Raw genomic sequence first — 19033 nt, 5'->3', positions numbered from 1 at the left:
TTTGCATATTTCTTGGTAAGTTTGTTCTTAGGTATTTTATCTTTTGCTATCAATGTAAATGGCCTCCTATCTTTTATTAAATCTTTAGATTGATATCTGTGAAAGCTCTTGATTAGCAAATACTAAAATTTCTGAGTATATATTCTAATTGAACCATTCTTGTGTTCACGGAATAAAGAAAGTGCGTATAATATCTTAACGAGCTCTTTCGATTTGCTCATGTTTTATTTAGAATGTCTGCATCAATACTGTGTACATGAAATTAGTCCTTAAGTTTGTGTGTTTCCTTGCATTTTTGTCAGATTTTGGAATATTATCACTTCATAAAAACAATTTAGAACTATCCCCCCTTTTAATACCTTAAAGAGTATTTCAAGTAACATTGGACTTATGTCGTCTTTTAGAACTTGGCAGAACTTCTTTGTGAAGCCATCTAGGAAACCATGCACATAATTTGAAAACCTGAATAAAAATGGAAATATTTCTGAGCATAATTTACCAAAATTGACTCCACCTTTTAATCTTTGTTCCATAGTTAAATATATTCATTGTTGACCATCAGTCTTATCATCCAAGTTTGCCTAGTCATCTCTTGGCTGGCTGAAAGCCCATTTTAGAACAGCATTGTACAATAGAAATATAATATGTGCCACATAGATTTTTAAATTTTTTGGTAGCCACATTTTTGAAAAGTTAAAAGAAATAGGTGAAATTAAATTGAATATATTATTTAACCCGTTACATCCAAAAATGTCATTTTAAATGTGACCAATATAAAACTTACTAATGAGAAATTTAAATTTTTTTCTTCATATGAAGCTTTTCAAATCAGGTATGCATTTTTCCACTTTGAGCAGATGCTCAGTAGCTGTATGTGGTTGTAACTATCGTAATAGTGTGGCTCTAGAAGATTCTTCTAGAATGGGGATTGACAAACTTTTTAATAAAGGCCCAGATAGTAAATATTGTAATTTTTGCAAGCCGTATGATTTCAGTCACAACTAGTCAACTCTGCTGTTACAGCACAGAAGAACCTTAAGTGACATATGACTGAGTATGGCCGTATTCCTATAAAATTTTACTGTGGATACTGTAATTTGAATATCATTATAATTTTTATGTGTTGCAAATTATTATTATTTTCAACTGTTAAAAAATGTTAAAATTGTTCTTAGTTTATATAAAAATAAGTAGCAACCTGGACTTGGCTCATGGACAGGGCCAGAAGAGAGAATAGATACAGTAAGGGAGAGAAAGAGAAAAGAAAAAGGATTGTTTAGGTGGTTGGGAAATTTTTGTACTTTAGGAAATTGAGAGATAAGCCATAGGAGTAAATTAGAAATGAACCTATAGTATAGTCTGCAGAGGGCTATAAGAGGGGCAAACCAGTAGAGGGCCTACACGCTACCAGGATTGGAGTTTGAGTCATGCTAACCATGTGTGGTAAGAGCACCCAGGTCACAAATAGAAATAAGACTTGGTTTGGAGACTTAACTTTATGATGTGTAGTTGGCAATCTTGATATCACCTGATGGACAGGTGAGTATAAGAGCTTCTCACAGATAGTATCGCAAACAAAATTCACAGTGTAAACAAGAAAGATCAGCCAGAAAGCAGTCAGTTGTGTAACAAAGAGTAGAATTTACACCCAAGATGTAGAAATAAGAGAACCTTAAAGTTTCAGAAAGAACTTTTAAAAGTTGAGTCACAATCTTAGGAGATAAAGGACTTAAGCCATCAAAGATCAGCGGTCTTAAAACAACAAAATGATGTGAAAATAGACCACTTCAGAATCTTGTAAGTAAAAAGACCTAGGTGGGCTTCATTATTGAGTAGTTGTCACCTAGGATGAAATGAACTGGAGATGAAAACTTAAGAGATCTCCAAGAACACTTAACCCATAGTAATCAGTATTTGGCAGAGAGGAGAAAAATTAGAAGCTAAGGAGTGGAGTCGGTAGTAACTAAAGATATGCAAGGCATAGAAGACTATAACTTTTCCTGACGTCTCAGATAAATGTGGACACATACATTTTGGAGAAAACTCAACATTATAAAGATGTCATTTCACCTAAGTTAATTTGTGGATTTAATGTATTCTTGGTTGGAATCCCAGTAAGATTTTTTTAGAACTTGAAAGTTTTTGATGTTTGTCTTAGAAAAGTAAAACGAGAAAATTAATGGAAAACTAAAGTGGAAAGAGGGAGACCTACTCAACCATATTTCAAAAGTTACTATTTTCAATGATTAAAACTGTTGTACTGACTTTGGCATATACAAGTAGATAGTAGACACGAATGCTTTGCAATAGATGTGCACATGTGTCTGTTTAGTGTGCAATGGTGGGAAAAGATTTTAATTTTAATTGACATCTCAAACGATAAAAGAGTGTATGTGGAAAATAGCTTGGAGATAATTGGGTTCTCTTCCTGATAGATTAAAAATTTAAATGAGAGGGGAGCCTGGATGCCTCAGCAGGTTAAGCGTCTGCCTTCGGTTTAGGTCATGATCTCGGAGTGCTGCTCAGTGGGGAGTCTGCTTGTCCGTCTCCCTCTGCCCCTCCCCACCCCACTCGTGTGCTCGCTCTCTCACATAAATAAAAGTTATTTATGTGAGAGGGAGACAGACCCAGCGAGAGAGGGAACACAAGCAGGGGGAGTGGGAGAGGGAGAAGCAGGCCTCCTGCCAAGCAGGGAGCCGGATGCGGGGCTCGATCCCAGGACCCTGGGATCATGACCTGAGCCAAAGGCAGATGCTTAACGACTGAGCCACCCAGGCACCCCTAAATAAAATGTTCATGAAAAAATTTTTTTGTTTTAATCTCTGGTTCTTTACCTATCAAGAGACATAAGTTTATCTTTCTCATTTAATTTTTTTTTAATAGATTTTTTAATTTATTTGTGAGAGAGAGAATGAGAGACAGCATGAGAGGGAGGAGGGTCAGAGAGAGAAGCAGACTCCCTGCTGAGCAGGGAGCCCGATGCGGGACTCGATCCTGGGACTCCAGGATCATGACCTGAGCCGAAGGCAGTCGCCCAACCAACTGAGCCACCCAGGCGCCCTCTCATTTAAATTTTTTTAAACATTTTATTTATTTATATATTTGAGAGAGTGAGAGCCAGAGAGATCACGGAGAGGGAGAAGCAAACTTGCCTTTGAGCAGAGAGTCCGATGCGGGACTCGATCCCAGGACCCCGAGATCATGACCTGAGCCGAAGGCAGGTTAAGCGTCTGCCTTCGGTTTAGGTCATGATCTCTACACCCAACATGGGGTTCAAACTTACAACCCCAATATCAGGAGTCATATGTTCTACCACCTGAGTCTGCTAGGCACCCCATTAATTATCTTTTAAATTGAACCTTTTTGAGCTCTTTTAACTTTAAACACACCCCTTTTGTTATTTCCTCACCTTCAACGTGTCTCCATTATTTTCCAGAAGAGACAGCTCTGGCAGTTAGTACTTTATGGTAAATGGTATACACAGTGATTCCTCGAAACCAGCAGTCGTCTTGTCTCTCTAATAAATACTGCAAATGAATATTTTAAAATCTTTCGTAGCCTTTGCTAAGTTCACATTGGCATACATTAGATGCAGAAGTGGCCTTAAAGTCACCATACTACTTAAAGCCCTTCATTTTTCTTCTATTGCTTTTGGGGGGTAAAGTCCAAACTACTTAACATAACCCAGGAAGATCTTTATGGGTCTTCCTTCTGATTATAACTGTTTTTGTCTTGTCTTGCCCTTTAGTCCCACTTCATCCTACCCACTCCTTCTGAAGCTTAAGTACCCCTTCTCTCTATGCCCATAGCACTTACTATACTATATTCTAATTGCCAATTTGCTTGTTTGTTTTTCTCATTAGATGGATTGATTTGTGAGGGCAGAGCATATCTGTCTTCCTCACTGGAATCCCCTCGCTCATAGTATGGCTTAATAAAGATTGAGTGAAAAACTACCGTTGAACAATAGTAGTTCTAGCTCTCAACATTTATCATGTGCCTGTTGTGCTAGTTCTATATAGTCATTTCATAACCAGGATCATGTAATTCTCACAAAAATCCTCTTAAGACGTGGATAGACACCTATTTCAAAAACGAAGAATCTTAGAATCAGTTGTGTTACATGCCCAAGGTCACTCATTTAATCAGAATTTGAACCATTATACACAGTCTCTTCCCTCACTCCAAATTTAGTGTAGAAATGATTTTACCTAATGAAGAAACTCATACTTTACATTTTCACTCATTATTTCCTCCCTTTTTAAATACAGCTGGTGTATTCTCAGCAGGCCTTGCTCCAGCTGCATTTGTGCCAAATCCATATATTATTAGTGCTGCTCCTCCAGGGACTGATCCATACACTGCAGCAGGATTGGCTGCAGCAGCAACATTAGCAGGTAACTTACTCTTCATCCTTGTTGCTTATTATGGATTTAGTTTTAATTCTGCTATAAGCTTTATTTTTGTCTATTTGGGCAATTTGAAGTTCTAGGAAAATGAAACATTTATCTAAAATGAACTGAAGTTTCCAGAGAGTTAGTTTCCTACTTTTCCTATTGTAATGCTTGGAAAAAGCCTAAGCCTGGTAACTCTTTCCTCATGTACATAGTTGATTTATATTTCAATTTTGTAGTTTCAGAAATCTTACATTGTCAACCACAAATCTTCCTTTTTGTGACCCTTTGTGTTGCCCACAGAGACAATGCAAAGTCAAGTCACTTCTCATAAAATAAACTGGGGGTAGGTGCTATAAATACCCATGTCAGGGAAAGTATGAGGTAAGGAGCTTCAATCTTGAGAGAATGAGTATCTAGAAAGTAATTTATTTAGCAGTATTAAAATGTGCAAGCCAACTGAGGGGCAAAATGGAGGGATGGAGTTGGAAAGAACTTAACTGTCAAAAACCTGAAGCTACCACTCAAAATCTGAAATGAAAGCCAAAACTATACAATGTTACATGCTAGTGGTATCGCAATAAAGCTGGGAAAAAAATGTTTTTAAACCCAAAACTATATTTATTGCTTATTTAAGTAAGGAGAGTTGTGTGCTGGTCAGGTACTATCCTGTTGAGCAAAGCAATTGGTTGATCTTCTGTGGGGTTATGAGGAGGTTATTTTAGGTTGAGTTGGGTATAGAGACAAATGAATGAGTCTTAGGTATGGGTTATTATGTTGGTCACAGAGGCAGAAACAGGGTAATAACAGCCACAGATGTATGTTCACTGGAGTGAGCCTGCCAGTTGAATTTCATTAACTCTAGACTACCATGATTTTTTTTACTTTGTTCACTGATAAGAATTGTCAGTAAGTGCCACTTCTGTGAGTTGTTATCATGACCATAGAACAGTTAGTCTTTTCCTAAGAGTTTGGGACTTTTTTTTATACTCAAGACTTTAAGAAGTGAAAAAATAAATGTTAGTTTCAAATTCTTGTTTGATAGCTGGCTTAGCAGACTGAAACTAACCTGTCATATTCAGTAGTGTTTGGTATAGATCTGCATGTGATTCCATAAAGAAGGGATGAACTGTCTTGGTGCCATTTAACTGGATGTTAGTATGTAAAGTTCTGGTGTATCGTACAATCTATGGAATCAAAAGAAGCCCCTTTAAGAAATTGTTAGTTTTGAGAGTAAGTAGGCATTCTGGACTTAGGCTTTATGAGACCAGTGCGACCTAGTAAAATACAATGTGAACCAGATAATGTAATTTAAATTTTTCTAGTAGCTACATTATAAAATAAGTAAAAAAACATGAAATTAATTTCAGTGTTTGATTTAGCCAAAATACCTAAAATACCATTTTAATATAATTTTAAGTTACTAATAGATCTTTTACACACACATACACACACACACACACCCATGCAAAGTCTTCAAAATCTTGTGTATATCATACTTATAGCACATCTCAGTTGGGCTATCCAATTTTTTAAGTCTTGAGTAGCCACAAGTGGCTTCTGGCTACTGTTTTGGGCAGACAGGTTCTAGGTAGATGTCTGACTCTTGTTTTGATAATGTATTCTTCCTTCATAAATCCTGTTAATAGTTCTCATTGTAGAAATAGATTTTATCTTTAAATTTTTTAATGCTTTTTACTTTAGTTGATTCAGTACAGTTGTGTACTGGGCTCTGCTTTTCTCCAAAACAAAGTAAAACCAAGAGTTTAACTTTATAAAATGTTAAATAGCTATACTAAAATCATACCAGTGGAATTTTAGGCCATCTTTGTTAGATCGGTCCGTAATCATGACATCTTATTCATCAGCTTAATGGTGGGGCTATATGTGCATGCTATTTCCTCTTCTGGAAGCAAATTTATCTTAAATAAATAGAATAGAGCAATAACAATTCATTCTGTTTTTCCTACTTTGCTTTCACATGTCTATGTCTGTCTGTGCTTTATATTACCTAGTTCTTTCTTGTCTTGACTCACTAGTCCCATTTTCCTAACCATATAAACACTGAAGTTTGTTTTCATGTGATTTTCAGTTGTTTTGTGAGAATTGTGACTAATTCTGTTTCAAACGTGAAGAATATGTTTAATAAAAACTTAATTAAAAATATTTTTAAAATCAAGAGTTACAATTCAAGTAACAGTTGTAGCAAGCTTGGTACCAGAATGTTCCCTAGTTTTATGTTATAGATTGCAAATAAAAAGATAAAAGTGTTTTTATTGTTGTAATTCTTTTCAGTAGTCAGAAAATGATCTTTCTTAAGAGAATTTGAATTGAACATAGTAAATCTTAAAATTTTATGACGTCTAATGTTCCCTAAAAATATTATGTGTTTGCCAGTATCAGACCCGTAAACTGGCATTCAGTAGATGTTGGATACATTGCTACGTGTCCTGTCAATTCATTGGTCCTCTTGACGTTAGCTTTACCACCTCCACTAAGGCCGCTGCTGTCACTCCTGAATACTTTCTCTCTTAATAAACATACCTGAATGAGACTGTCCCCCTAATAGAATCAGAAAAAAATAGAAAGTATGTAGCAGATGTTAAGTGGGTAGAGGATTATAAGGACGTTTGCTCTAAGTCTTACACACTGTTCCTTTTTATGATCTAATGGTAACTGACCTCATTTATCTATAAAATGTAAGTAACTTTTTTTTTGGGGGGGTGGGGTGGGGTGTGGGGTTTAGGTCCGGCAGTGGTTCCACCTCAGTATTATGGTGTTCCGTGGGGGGTGTATCCAGCCAATTTATTTCAGCAACAAGCTGCAGCTGCGGCAAACAACACAGCAAATCAGCAAGCAGCATCACAAGCTCAGCCTGGACAGCAACAGGTATAGGCCTGCCTTCATTAAATTAATACCTGGAGAGTCTCTGAAATTGCATGAGTTCCTTGTCAAGATCTGTGTCTTTTCATCATCTTCAATATGTAACACAGTACCTGGTATATAATTGATATACAAGTATTGATTACATTTTTTCTAATTATATGAATTTAAAGATTTGGAAGTACTCCATTTCTATGTTTCTGTTATTGAAACTCTTGAAATCTCTAGCAATTTTTAATTTTCTTTTCATGACCTCTTCAAGTGTGCTAATTTTCCTATCAAAGTAATTAACACTTCATTTTCTTCTGAGTATTTAAATTACTATTTTAAATATTAGTATATATCTGAGCAGAAAAAGATTAATTACTGGGTACTTTATATTTTTAAGCAAGATGAAAATATATTCACTAAACATTAGATTTAACTTCTTAAAATAGAAAATCTTTATTACAAAGGTGCCCCCCCCCCTTTCCTGGAACTATTTTAATAATGTAGAAACACTATTGATGATTGATTTCACAATTCTGGTTGTCAGTTTCTTCATATTTATACCAAAGAAGCAACTTAATTCCAAGAATAGTGTTACTTGACAACTAAATTTTGTTCTAAATTTCCTTTATATGCTTGAATACTATATTGATGTTCTGTTGAAGCTTTGGCTCAGTCCTTGTAGATTATACCACAGCATGATTTAATAAATTCTTTTTTAACCTATATCTTCTTTGGGCAAACATGAAAATACCATACTACCTGAACAATACACACACCTACATGTGAGGCTTACTTACACAGGTGGTGTTAACAGTGAATCCCCCTTGTCCTGAATTCCCCTCTCCAAATAAATTTCTCTTATTTTTAGTACTACATTGGTAAGTTAAAGAACACAAATACTAGAAATAATTTTCCCCAAAGGCCTTTTAAAATTTCCATGTTACTTAATAAATTGTTCTAGTTGTCAAGAGCCAGTGATTGTGTTTTTGATTTTAAGTATTTTATATTTTTTCATGCCAAATCAACATTTCATTGCACATAAATATGTTCAAAGAATATCCAGAGACCGTGTGTCATACGTAGAGAGTTGCCCGGGATAAATTTATTTATCTGTTACTTTATAATTTCATTTTTAAGGAAATCATTTGTCCTTTGTAGGTTCTTCGAGCCGGAGCAGGTCAGCGCCCTCTTACTCCCAATCAGGGCCAACAAGGGCAGCAGGCAGAGTCACTCGCAGCAGCAAATCCAACTTTGGCTTTTGGTCAGGGTCTTGCTACCGGCATGCCAGGTATATAGTTATAGTTAGTTAATTATAGAAGTTTGCATAGGTTTGAAGTGTTAAATGTAGACACATTGAAGAGTGAAAAAACTCAAGAAATGTCTTTAGAGTCTTGCCTACCTTGCAATAAGTTATTCAGAACTCATATGCCAATAGTTGAAATCAGTACTATTCGTGAGACTTAACATGAATGGCATACATGTACTAGAATTCTCAGTGCATCCATTTTTTCTTCTGTGTATGGCATAAACTGTAGCATTTTCCCAACCTAACATAGCCCAGAATTCTTGAAGCAGTATTTCAAGAAATAAAATCAGTTAGAGTTGGCACGTAAAGTAAAACTTCTGTTTGCCATTGCTGCCAAAGAAGAAGGTCACTTCGTTAATATTCAGAAGTTTGCAGCTAAAATTTTCCAATTTGAACATTGTTCCTTTGTGTTCAGCCCATTTATAGTATTTTAAACTGTTACTTATAACCTGAATAGTGTCTTTGAAAATATGCCTTTGAAAGCCTAATACAAAGAAAATTATAAAGATTTCTTCCCATTACCACACTACAACTTTCAGAAAGGGCCAACAAAATACATTTTTTTGTGAAGTAGATATTTATGAAACCAGATAGAAAATTACTACTTCAATAATAATGGAAGGAAGGTATTTTTCTTAATCTGATAAAAGCAGCACTTGCTATGTTTATAAAGTGAAATTTAAAGCTGCATTTGAATATCAGTAGGTAATGGGTCACTTCCTATTCCTTCATTCTCTCCACTCATAAAGACTCATTCTCTTTTAAATATGCTGCTTTTTCATTTTTAGTATAGGAGTAGTTATATAGATTGCTAATTAATGAAATGTGAGTTCCAGTTTCCATTTAATTGTAATGTAGTTACATTTTCTATTCATATCACTTCGGAAATGTGTTTAATGTACTGGAAAATAAGTGTAGTTGAGGGTTTCTTTTATGTGTTACGTGCTGCTGAGTACTTCTGTATGTTACTTTAAGGACTTCTCAATCGATTACATTCATTCTATTTTCTCTGAGATTCTGAGGTCTGATTTTATCATCTTGTGTAGCCCTCTGGATAAAGAGAAGATGTTAATACTGCAGTCCCTGAAGTACAAATAATAGAATGGAAGTGTTCTCGTCCTTTTTTTTTTTTTTTTTTTTTTACCCCAGCCATGTACTTGCTTCGGGGAATCTGCTTTCCCGGAGCCATTGTGGATTAGAGACCTCTGAAAATGTACAGTGAAGCTGAAGTTACAGATGTGGAGGGACATGGAAACAAGGCTAAAGGGAACTGAGCTGAGAGTTTATGGAAGACACTGCTAAGACTACTCTGGGCTCCTCTTTCTACCCCTCACTTTTAAGCCCTGCCTCCATGATTCCTTTGCAGTAATCCTAATATTAACTCAGTAACAATTGCAAAGTATGACCTCCTCTCCTCCATTCTTATTTTTCTCAGTTCTTTATTGTATTTCATCATATTGATGATGTCCAGCTCTTCTACAACTGCTCTCTACCATTACATTACCTTCTGTGATATTTTATTCTCCTGACTTTCCTTTCTCATGCTTTTTATCAAGTCTCCCTTTCCTCTGTGTATATCCTTAAAAAGGAAAGATAGTCTGGCTCAGTGACTAGATGCTTTGGAGTCAAGTCTGCCTAATTGCTGTAGCACTTAGTCATGTGACCTTGGCCAAGTTACTTTCCTCTTTGAACTTAACTTCCAGTATTGGGACAATACTTTTTTTGTGGGGGAACGTCTGTCTACTTTTACCTTTTCAGCCATCATCCCTCTACCAGTAAACTAGAGTTTACATCTATATCTTGGATTCTTTGCTGAACACTTAACACATTTCTGCTTTTGTATAGGACATTACCGTGTGTGTTTCAGCCACTCCTCAAACTGACAGTGTCAAAAAATGAACTCTCTCCCAGATTTACTTACCTTACTGTTTACTCTATTTCACTATTAATATTAATTCCACTATCCTCTTTTTTTTCCAGTACCAAAATAGTTTTATTTTCAACATTTACTAAGTTTAAGTTGTGCTAATTTCTGATATGTAAAAATGCGTATCCACTTAACTAGATGTACACACATATAAATACATACCAACGTAATTCATATCCATATTAATATTTTAAGTTTTATCTATACAATTAATTTCAATTCAGGTCAAATATTTCATCTTTTACGATAAACCTAATCTGTTCATGAGAATCTTCATTCCCTTTGAGGTAAGGAATATAGTCCTGGGTAGAACTGGGATATGGTACTGCGATGGTCAGAACTGCTCCTAGCCCATACAGGGTACCTTGGTACAACTTAGAAAAGAAGCCACATCGTCTGAGTAGGTATGGCCATATACCCATAAACTAAGCTTGGTGAGTGGAGCCTGACAGGATTTCAGCTCTCATTGGTTATCTCAGCCAGGTCCCCTTGTACAGGACACAGCCTGCATGTAGGAAGCCATCCTCGAGGGGGCTGCGCAGTGGTGGTGCAAGCAGAAAGGAGTGATCAGGCCACCTTTGTATAGGTTTACTCCTTGTTCCAAAAGACTGATCTAATTTGGCTGAGTTTGGTCAGATAGGGGGTCTCTTCTTCAAACCACTAATGCTAATTTAGTTCAGGAGAGCGGTCTCCTTGATGGAAGATCATTTTCACGCTTAAGTGTGCAAATGGCTGTGCCATATGCAAGTGGACTTTCAAGGTTTAGTCTTAAGAAAACAACCCAATGTCAATTCTTGACTCCTAAAAATTATGCTGTCCAGCTGGCTATAGGGGAGCTATGCAATTTCCCTCTTAAGTGTCTTTAGTCTTGAAGTACAAACTATAAGGAAGGCTTGTTCCAAAACTATTAAGATGAATTCATCACTTGGAGTGGGAGCTCAAACCACTGCTCTCGGAGCCTTGGCTTGGCCGCCTTTACCCAGGAATAGTCTGGACTGTCTGAGGGGAGGAAAGAGGAGCCAGCAAGCAATCTCTGTGTTGTGCCCTGGCCCCGGGCCCACGGGTCAGAGGACCAGGGCCATGGACGTCCCCATCTGCACACCTCAGCAAGGCAGATGCTTGCTTGGTACCACGCCCTCAAGGCTGTCCACTATCCTCTTGAACTAGAAACTTTTGGTTTCAGCCTCTGTATCATCTTCAACTCTTGATTTTCTTCTGTGCTCCACATTCAGTAACTTGTCCGTTCTTTTTTTTTTTTTTTTTTAAGATTTTATTTATTTGAGAGAGAGAGAGAGAGAAACAGCATGAGAGGGGAGAGGGTCAGAGGGAGAAGCAGGCTCCCTGCTGAGCCGGGAGCCCGATGTGGAACTTGATCCCAGGATTCCGGGATCATGACCTGAGCTGAAGGCAGTTGTTCAACCAACTGAGCCACCCAGGCACCCAGTAACTTGTCAGTTCTTAATCATTCTGTCTCCTATTCATTTCTTTTCATCTCTGCTATTCTTGTTCAGCCTCTTCCTTACCCTCCCAGTAACTCTATCTGCCTCCAGTCTTTTCTATTCATCTTTTTATTCTTTCATTTACCTTTCAAAAATACAGGTTAGTTTATACCATTCTGGTTCTTGATATTTTTGGTGATCTAATCCCAAACTATCTAATTGGTAGTATCCTTCTACAGTGCTATGCTTTAACACACTAGATCATATACTGCCCCCCAAAAATACTTGTACTTTGATGCCTCTAGCCCTAGCTAATGACTTTTCACTTAGAATACCCTTTTGTACTTTATAAGCAAAATTGAGATATAGAGTTTAACATTTTCCTTTTTTTAAACTAGCTTTATAAACATTTTGTAATTAGCTTTGCTTGTCATCCTTTAATATCCTTTCCATGATGCCTTCCCAATCTTTCTTTCCCAGTGCTTTTTCATCAATAATTATCCTTTCTTTTCAGTTCCTGTAACACATAACTTGACCTGTCTTTAGTACTTCTGTCTGCCTTACATTTCATTTAGCTCTTTGTGATTTATTTTCTCAATTCTGCACTTATTTTTTGCCATGTTTAAAGGTAGAAAATGTCTTAAAATTAAAGTGGAACAGCTTTTTCTATTTCTCCCTGAACGGCAGTTAGTAGATCAGTGTCATGTCTTAAAACAAAGTGGCATCTTAGAATTAAGGAAATAATACATTACACACTCTACTAGATGGTACAGGTTTTTGGGGTGCCTGGGTGGCTCAGTCGTTAAGCGTCTGCCTTCAGCTCAGGTCATGATCCCGGGGTCCTGGGATCGAGCCCCGCATCGGGCTCCCTGCTCGGCTGGGAGCCTGCTTCTCCCTCCTGTACTCCCCCTGCTTGTGTTCCCTCTCTCGCTGTCTCTCACCCTGTCAAATAAATAAATAAAATCTTTAAAAAAAAAAAAAAGGTACAGGTTTTGAGTATGGGGACCATGTCTTTTTTTTTTTTTTTTTTTTAAGCCCCTGGCTCTTTTTAGACTCTCTCAGTAGTAGAAAGATAAGTACAAATTAGCTTTTGAATTGAATGATCATGAAAATGCTAAAAACTAAGCTTGTGAACTACACCTAAGACAACAGAAGGCGAATATAAGAGGCTCAAATGCATACATTAGAAAATAAGTTTCTACTTAGGAACTATGAAAGGAAGAGAAAAAACCGAAAGAATTGTAGGAGGAAACCAAATAATAAAGATGGGAGCTGATGTGAATGAAATAGATGGCAAACATACAATAAAAAGAGTCAGATTATCCCAAAAGTTATTTTCTTTGAAAGACTTAATAAAATTGATAAACCTCTGAGAGACTTATAAAAAAAGATTTAAAACAGGCATAAATAGCCAGTATCAGATAAATAATCATTGGAAGCTATTAGGAACAATCTCATATTAACAAACGGGAAAATGTAGACAAAATGGACAAATAACTACTGAAAAATGTAACCAAACGGACTTGAGGATATATAGAAAATCTGAAGTCCATTACTATTAAGGAAATCAGTTAAGTAATCAAAAATTTTCCCCCACAAAAACTTTAGGCCAGCATAAAACTTCAGTGGTGAATACCAGGTATCTGAGGAGGAAATAATGTCAATTTTTAAAATTCTAGAGAATAGAAAAAGACAGTGTATGTCCCAAGTCATTTTATGGGACTAGCAAAATCTAAATACTAAAACCTGTCACATTCAGTGCAATCCCTGTCAAAATCCCACCAGCATTTTCCACAAAGCTGGAACAGACCATCCTAAAATTTGTATGGAACCACAAAAGACCCCAAATAGTCAATGCAATCTTGAAAAAGAAAAGCATAGCTGGAGGCATCACAGTTCTGGACCTCGAGCTCTATTACAGAGTTACAGTCATCAAGACAGCATGGTACTGGCACAAAAACAGACACGTAGATCAATGGAACAGAATAGAGAGCCCAGAAATGGACCCTCAACTCTATGGTCAACTCATCCTCGACAAAGCAGGAAAGAATGTCCAGTGGAAAAAAAACAGTCTCTTCAACAAATGGTGTTGGGAAAATTGGACAGCCACATGCAGAAGAATGAAACTGGACCATTTTCTTACACCATACACAACATTAAATTCAAAATGGATGAACGACCTAAATGTGAGACAAGAAACAATCAAAATCCTGGAGGAGAACACAACAGCAACCTCTTGAACATTAGCCATAGCAACTTCTTACTAGACAAATCTCCTGAGGTAAGGGGAAACAAAAGCAAAAATGAACTACTGGGACTTCATCAAGATAAAAAACTTCTGTATAGCAAAGGAAACAACAAAACTAAAAGGCAATCTTCAGAATGGGAGAAGATACATGCAAATGACATCTGATAAGGGGTTAGTATGTAAAATCTACAAAGAACTTACAAAACTCAACACCCAGAAAAAAACAAACAGTCCACTCAAGAACGGGGCAGAAGACTTGAACAGACGTTTCTCCAAAGAAGACATACGGATGGCTATAACAGACACATGGAAAGCTACTCAACATCACTCGGCATCAGGGAAATACAAATCAAAACTACAGTGAGATATACCACCTTACACCTGTCAGAATGGCTAAATTTAACAGTACAGGAAACAACAGATGTTGGCAAGGATGCTGAGAAAGGGGAACTCTCTTACACTGCTGGTGGGAATGCAAACTTGTGCAGCCACTGTGGAAAACAGTATGGAGGTTCCTCAAAAAGTTAAAAATACAACTACCTTGTGATCCTGTAATTATACTGACTAGGTATTTGCCCAAAGGATACAACAATACTGATTCGAAGGGGTACGTGCACCCCAGTGTTTATAGCAGCAGTATCAACAATAGCCAAACTATGGAAAGAGCCCAAATGTCCATCGACTGATGAATGAATAAAGAAGAATGGTTTCTACTCAGCCATTAGAAAGAATGAAATCTTGCCATTTGCAGTGATGTGGATGGAGCTAGAATGTATTATGCTAAGTGAAATAAGTCAGCCAGAGAAAGACAAATACCATATGATACACTCATATGTGGAATTTAAGAAACAAAACAGATGAACGTAGGGGAAAGGGGAAAAAAAAAAAAAAGGGAGGCAAACCATAAGAGAGACTCTTATTGATAGAGAGCAAGCTGATTGAGGGTGGGTGGGGGAATGGGTATTAAGGAGGGCACTTGTGATGAGCACTGGGTGTTGTATGTAAGTGATGAATCACTAAATTCTACTCCTGAAAACCAGTATTACACTATATGTTAACTGGAATGAATCTATTTATTTATTTTTAAAGATTTTATTTCTTTATTTGATCGAGACAGACACAATGAGAGAGAGAACACAAGCAGGGGGAGTGGGAGAGGGAGAAGCAGGCTTCCCACTGAACAGGGAGCTGGATGCGGGGCTCGATTCCAGGACCCTGGGATCATGACTTAAGCCGAAGGCAGATGCTTAAAGACTGAGCCACCCAGGCGCCCCACTAACTGGAATTTAAATAAAAACTTGAAACATTAAAAAAAAAAAAAAGAAACTTCAATATTAAGAAATAGAAATAAAAACATCTAAATTTACATCGATTAGAAAGTCAAAATTATTCTACTGTAATCCTTCTTAGTCTTCATCTCTTCGTAAAATCCGCTTTCAGATTACAAATCCTTAGAAATATCCAGATATTTTTGGGGGGCGCCTGGGTGATTCAGTTGGTTAAGCGTCTGCCTTCGGCTCAGGTCATGATCCCAGGGTCCTTAGCAGGGATCCTGCTTCTCCTTGCCTGCCATTCCCCCCTTCTTTGCGTGCTCTCTCTCTGTCTCTCTGTGTGTCTGTCAAATAAATAAAATCTTAAATAAATAAACTTCTAAAAAACCACCAATGTCCAAGTATTTTTTAAAACAAAGTTAATATGTTGCATTTAGAAAATAATGTAAAACCTGTCAAGGACCGTGTATAGATAAGGAAGATTACAGGCCAATCACATAAATACGGATTTAGAAATCCTAGATTATATATTAGCAAGCCAGGTCTAGCAGTATGTAAGCAGGATAATATATGATGAACAAGTTGGTTTTATCCCTAGAATTCAAGAGGAACTTCAGGAAGTCACATAGTGTAATTTCCCACATTAAAAGATTAAAAGAAAGCAATCACAAGAGGGGCGCCTGGGTGGCTCAGATGGTTAAGCGTCTGCCTTCGGCTCAGGTCATGATCCCAGGGTCCTGGGATCGAGCCCCACGTCGGGTTCCTGGCTCAGCAGGGAGACTGCTTCTCCCTCTCCCTCTGTCTCCCCCCTTGCTCATGCTCTCTCTCTCTCTATCTCTGTGTCTCAAATGAATAAATAAAAAAACAAATCTTTAAAAAAACCAAAAAAAACGTGTTTGTGCTATTATGTATAAGAAATTAGCATACAATGTATGGCAAAATATATATATAAAAAAAAAAAGATTAAAAGAAAGCAATCACAAGAACTTAAAGCCTCTTTGGCAAGTTAGGATTAGAAGATAACTTAATATGCTAAAGGGGGAATTGACACCCTCCCCCCAATGGATAACAAACTACCTCTTTATGGGAAATACTGAAAGTTTTAAGACTGGGAACAAGACAGGGATTTTTACTTACACTTCAGCATGTTAGAGACCCTGGCCAGTGCTATAACATTAGAGAGAAATGAGAAAATTCTGTAAAGAAGAACTAAAAATGTCATGAAAAAATATGATTGTATATTAAATGAATCTGTAGATAAAGTATTAGAATTAAAATGTTCTTGTTAAGGTTTTTGGATATGAAAATCAATTTAAAAATCTTTTCTGTTAACAGGATACTGTTTGAAAATGAAACTTTAAAGATTTTTAATTTATTTGAGAGTGAGTAAGAGAGAGAGAGCATGAGGGGGTTATGGGGGAGGAGCAGAGGGAAAGGGAGAAGCAGACTCCCTGCTGAGCGGGGAGCCAGATGCGGGGCTTGATCCCAGGACTTGGAGATCATGACCTGAGCCGAAGGCTGATGCTTAACCGTCTGTGCCAACCAGGTGCCCTTGAAATTGAAAAATTTTAAAGCTAGTGACTTAGTAGTAGCAAGTACCTACGACTAAATTAAAAAAAATTATGCATGATTTCTATGGGAAGCAGGTTTGCTTAGACATTAAAGGACACCTAAACAGAGACACCTCTGGACAAGTAGGTATTTTAAATATGTCACTTCTCCCCCTGTTAACCTGTAGTTTCAGTCATTCACAATCAGAATTGCTAACACATTCTTCCTATGGTATTTTGACAGCTGATAGGAAAATTTAATGAAAATACAAAGGGTCAATCAAGATTAAGCCACAACACTCCTAACAAAAATAAGTAAAAGGACTTGCTCTATTCTGAATTACTCTGGAATCAAACTTACTCTAAAGCTGCAGTTAAATTACTGCATGGAGAGAGAAACAGACCAGTGTAACAGAATAGAGACCCCAAAGGTGAGATCCCCAAAGAAATGGACAGCGAATAGCAAAGAAACCCTACAAAGCTATAAGGAGGGGAATGACTTGTTTTACAAGAAAGATGAAATGAAATTGGTTGTTTTGGAAACAAGATGAAACTGAACCCTAGCCCTGCCTTGTGTTCAATAACCAACTCCATTTGGATTTTTAGACCTAAATATGAAAAGTGGAATTTTAAAGCTATTATAATATAGGGACATTTTGTTATAAAAATAAAGGAAATAATAAATTTGACACCATCACCCCAAACGTCACCATAAAGAGAATAGAAGGTCAGGCTAGGAATGGAAGAAGATATTTGCTATATATTAAAATAGTGAAAGACTTAGATACAACATAAAGAATTCTAAACTAGTAAGATAAGGCAGCCCAGTGGGAAAATGGGTAAAAGACTTGAAAAAGCCTCTTCGAAGAGAAAAATCCAAATGCCCAATTTGCATATGAAAAGATGCTTGGCCTCCTTAGTATGGGGAAAAAATCAAAACCACAACAGATTACTTCTGCTTATCTTCCAGATTAGCCAGATTTAAAAGTCTGAGAATTAAAGACTTACTAAAGTCACAGAGCAGTTGAAACTAATACCAAAGTAGCAAGAGTGTAAATTTGCACAATCAGGGTGTCAACTCCTTAGATACATACCTTGGAGTAGAGAAATCTGCACACTTAACATACCAAGATATGTGTACCAAAATGTTTATAGCAGTACTATTGGCAGTGTCCCCAAACGGAATGGTTTAAATGTGGAACAGATAAATGCATTGTGGTATCCATCCAGTGAGGTGCAGTAATGGAAATGTATATGTACATGTACATGTAAATGTACAATAATGGAAATGTATATCTGTATACAACCACACGAATGAATCATACATGCAAATTTTTAAGTAACCCAGAACAAAAATGATGGTTAAGGAGGGATGTGTTTATGGGTAGTAGAGTAGTGTGTAACACAAAGAGAAAGAGGAGATTGTGGTGGTAGAGCAGGGACCTATGAGAGGTAGGGTTCTGGGCAGTGGTTCTATTTCTTAACTTGGATGGTGGTTACAGTTTTTTTGGTTGTAGGCATTATATTGTACTTTTGGGTTTTGTACTCTTTTTTTTTAAGAGTTTATTTATTTGACAGACACACAGCGAGAGAGGGAACACAAGCAGAGGGAGTGGGAGAGGGAGAAGCAGGCCTCCTGCCGAGCAGGGAGCCTGATGCGGGGCTCGATCCCAGGCCCCTGGAATCATGACCTGAGCCGAAAGCAGATGCTTAACGACTAAGCCACCCAGGCGCCCCGGGTTTTGTACTCTTATGTGTTTTATTTCACAACAGTAAATTTTTAAACACAAAGTATTGTGCTTTGCTTAATAGAGTACATTTTCTGTACTTTAAATAAGAAATTAACTCTCAACATCCTCTTTCTCCCCTCTGGCCCTTTTTACAGCAGAACTCCTCAGAAGCATTGTCTGTACTTGTTTGTGGTTCTTCCATTCTTGACTCAATTCACCACAGTTTGGCTTTCATCCCTTACCATAATGACTTCCATGTTGCTAAACCTATTGGTCAGTTCTCAGCTCTTCTTA

The 19033-nt window shown here is 37.1% G+C and overlaps 1 protein-coding gene across 8 annotated transcripts in view; it reads left to right on the top strand.

The window, feature by feature from the left end:
- PUM2 (pumilio RNA binding family member 2) overlaps positions 1-19033 on the top strand; it is a 97002-nt gene that overhangs the window by 40454 nt on the left and 37515 nt on the right. For 7 of the 8 annotated variants that reach the window (XM_032430195.1, XM_032430196.1, XM_032430200.1 and 4 more), the window contains 3 exons: positions 4272-4397; positions 7141-7283; positions 8427-8556. The exons of the other annotated variant lie outside the window; for it this stretch is intronic. In XM_032430195.1, coding sequence (XP_032286086.1) covers positions 4272-4397; positions 7141-7283; positions 8427-8556 — 399 coding nt within the window. The remainder of the gene's footprint in view (positions 1-4271; positions 4398-7140; positions 7284-8426; positions 8557-19033) is intronic. 8 annotated transcript variants of the gene reach the window in all.

The sequence above is a fragment of the Phoca vitulina genome, unplaced genomic scaffold (genome assembly GCF_004348235.1).
Source record: "Phoca vitulina isolate PV1807 unplaced genomic scaffold, GSC_HSeal_1.0 scaffold42, whole genome shotgun sequence".
NCBI classification, from domain to species: domain Eukaryota; kingdom Metazoa; phylum Chordata; class Mammalia; order Carnivora; family Phocidae; genus Phoca; species Phoca vitulina.
Note: the sequence above shows the minus strand (reverse complement) of the source record. Positions and strands in the feature narration are given on the sequence as shown.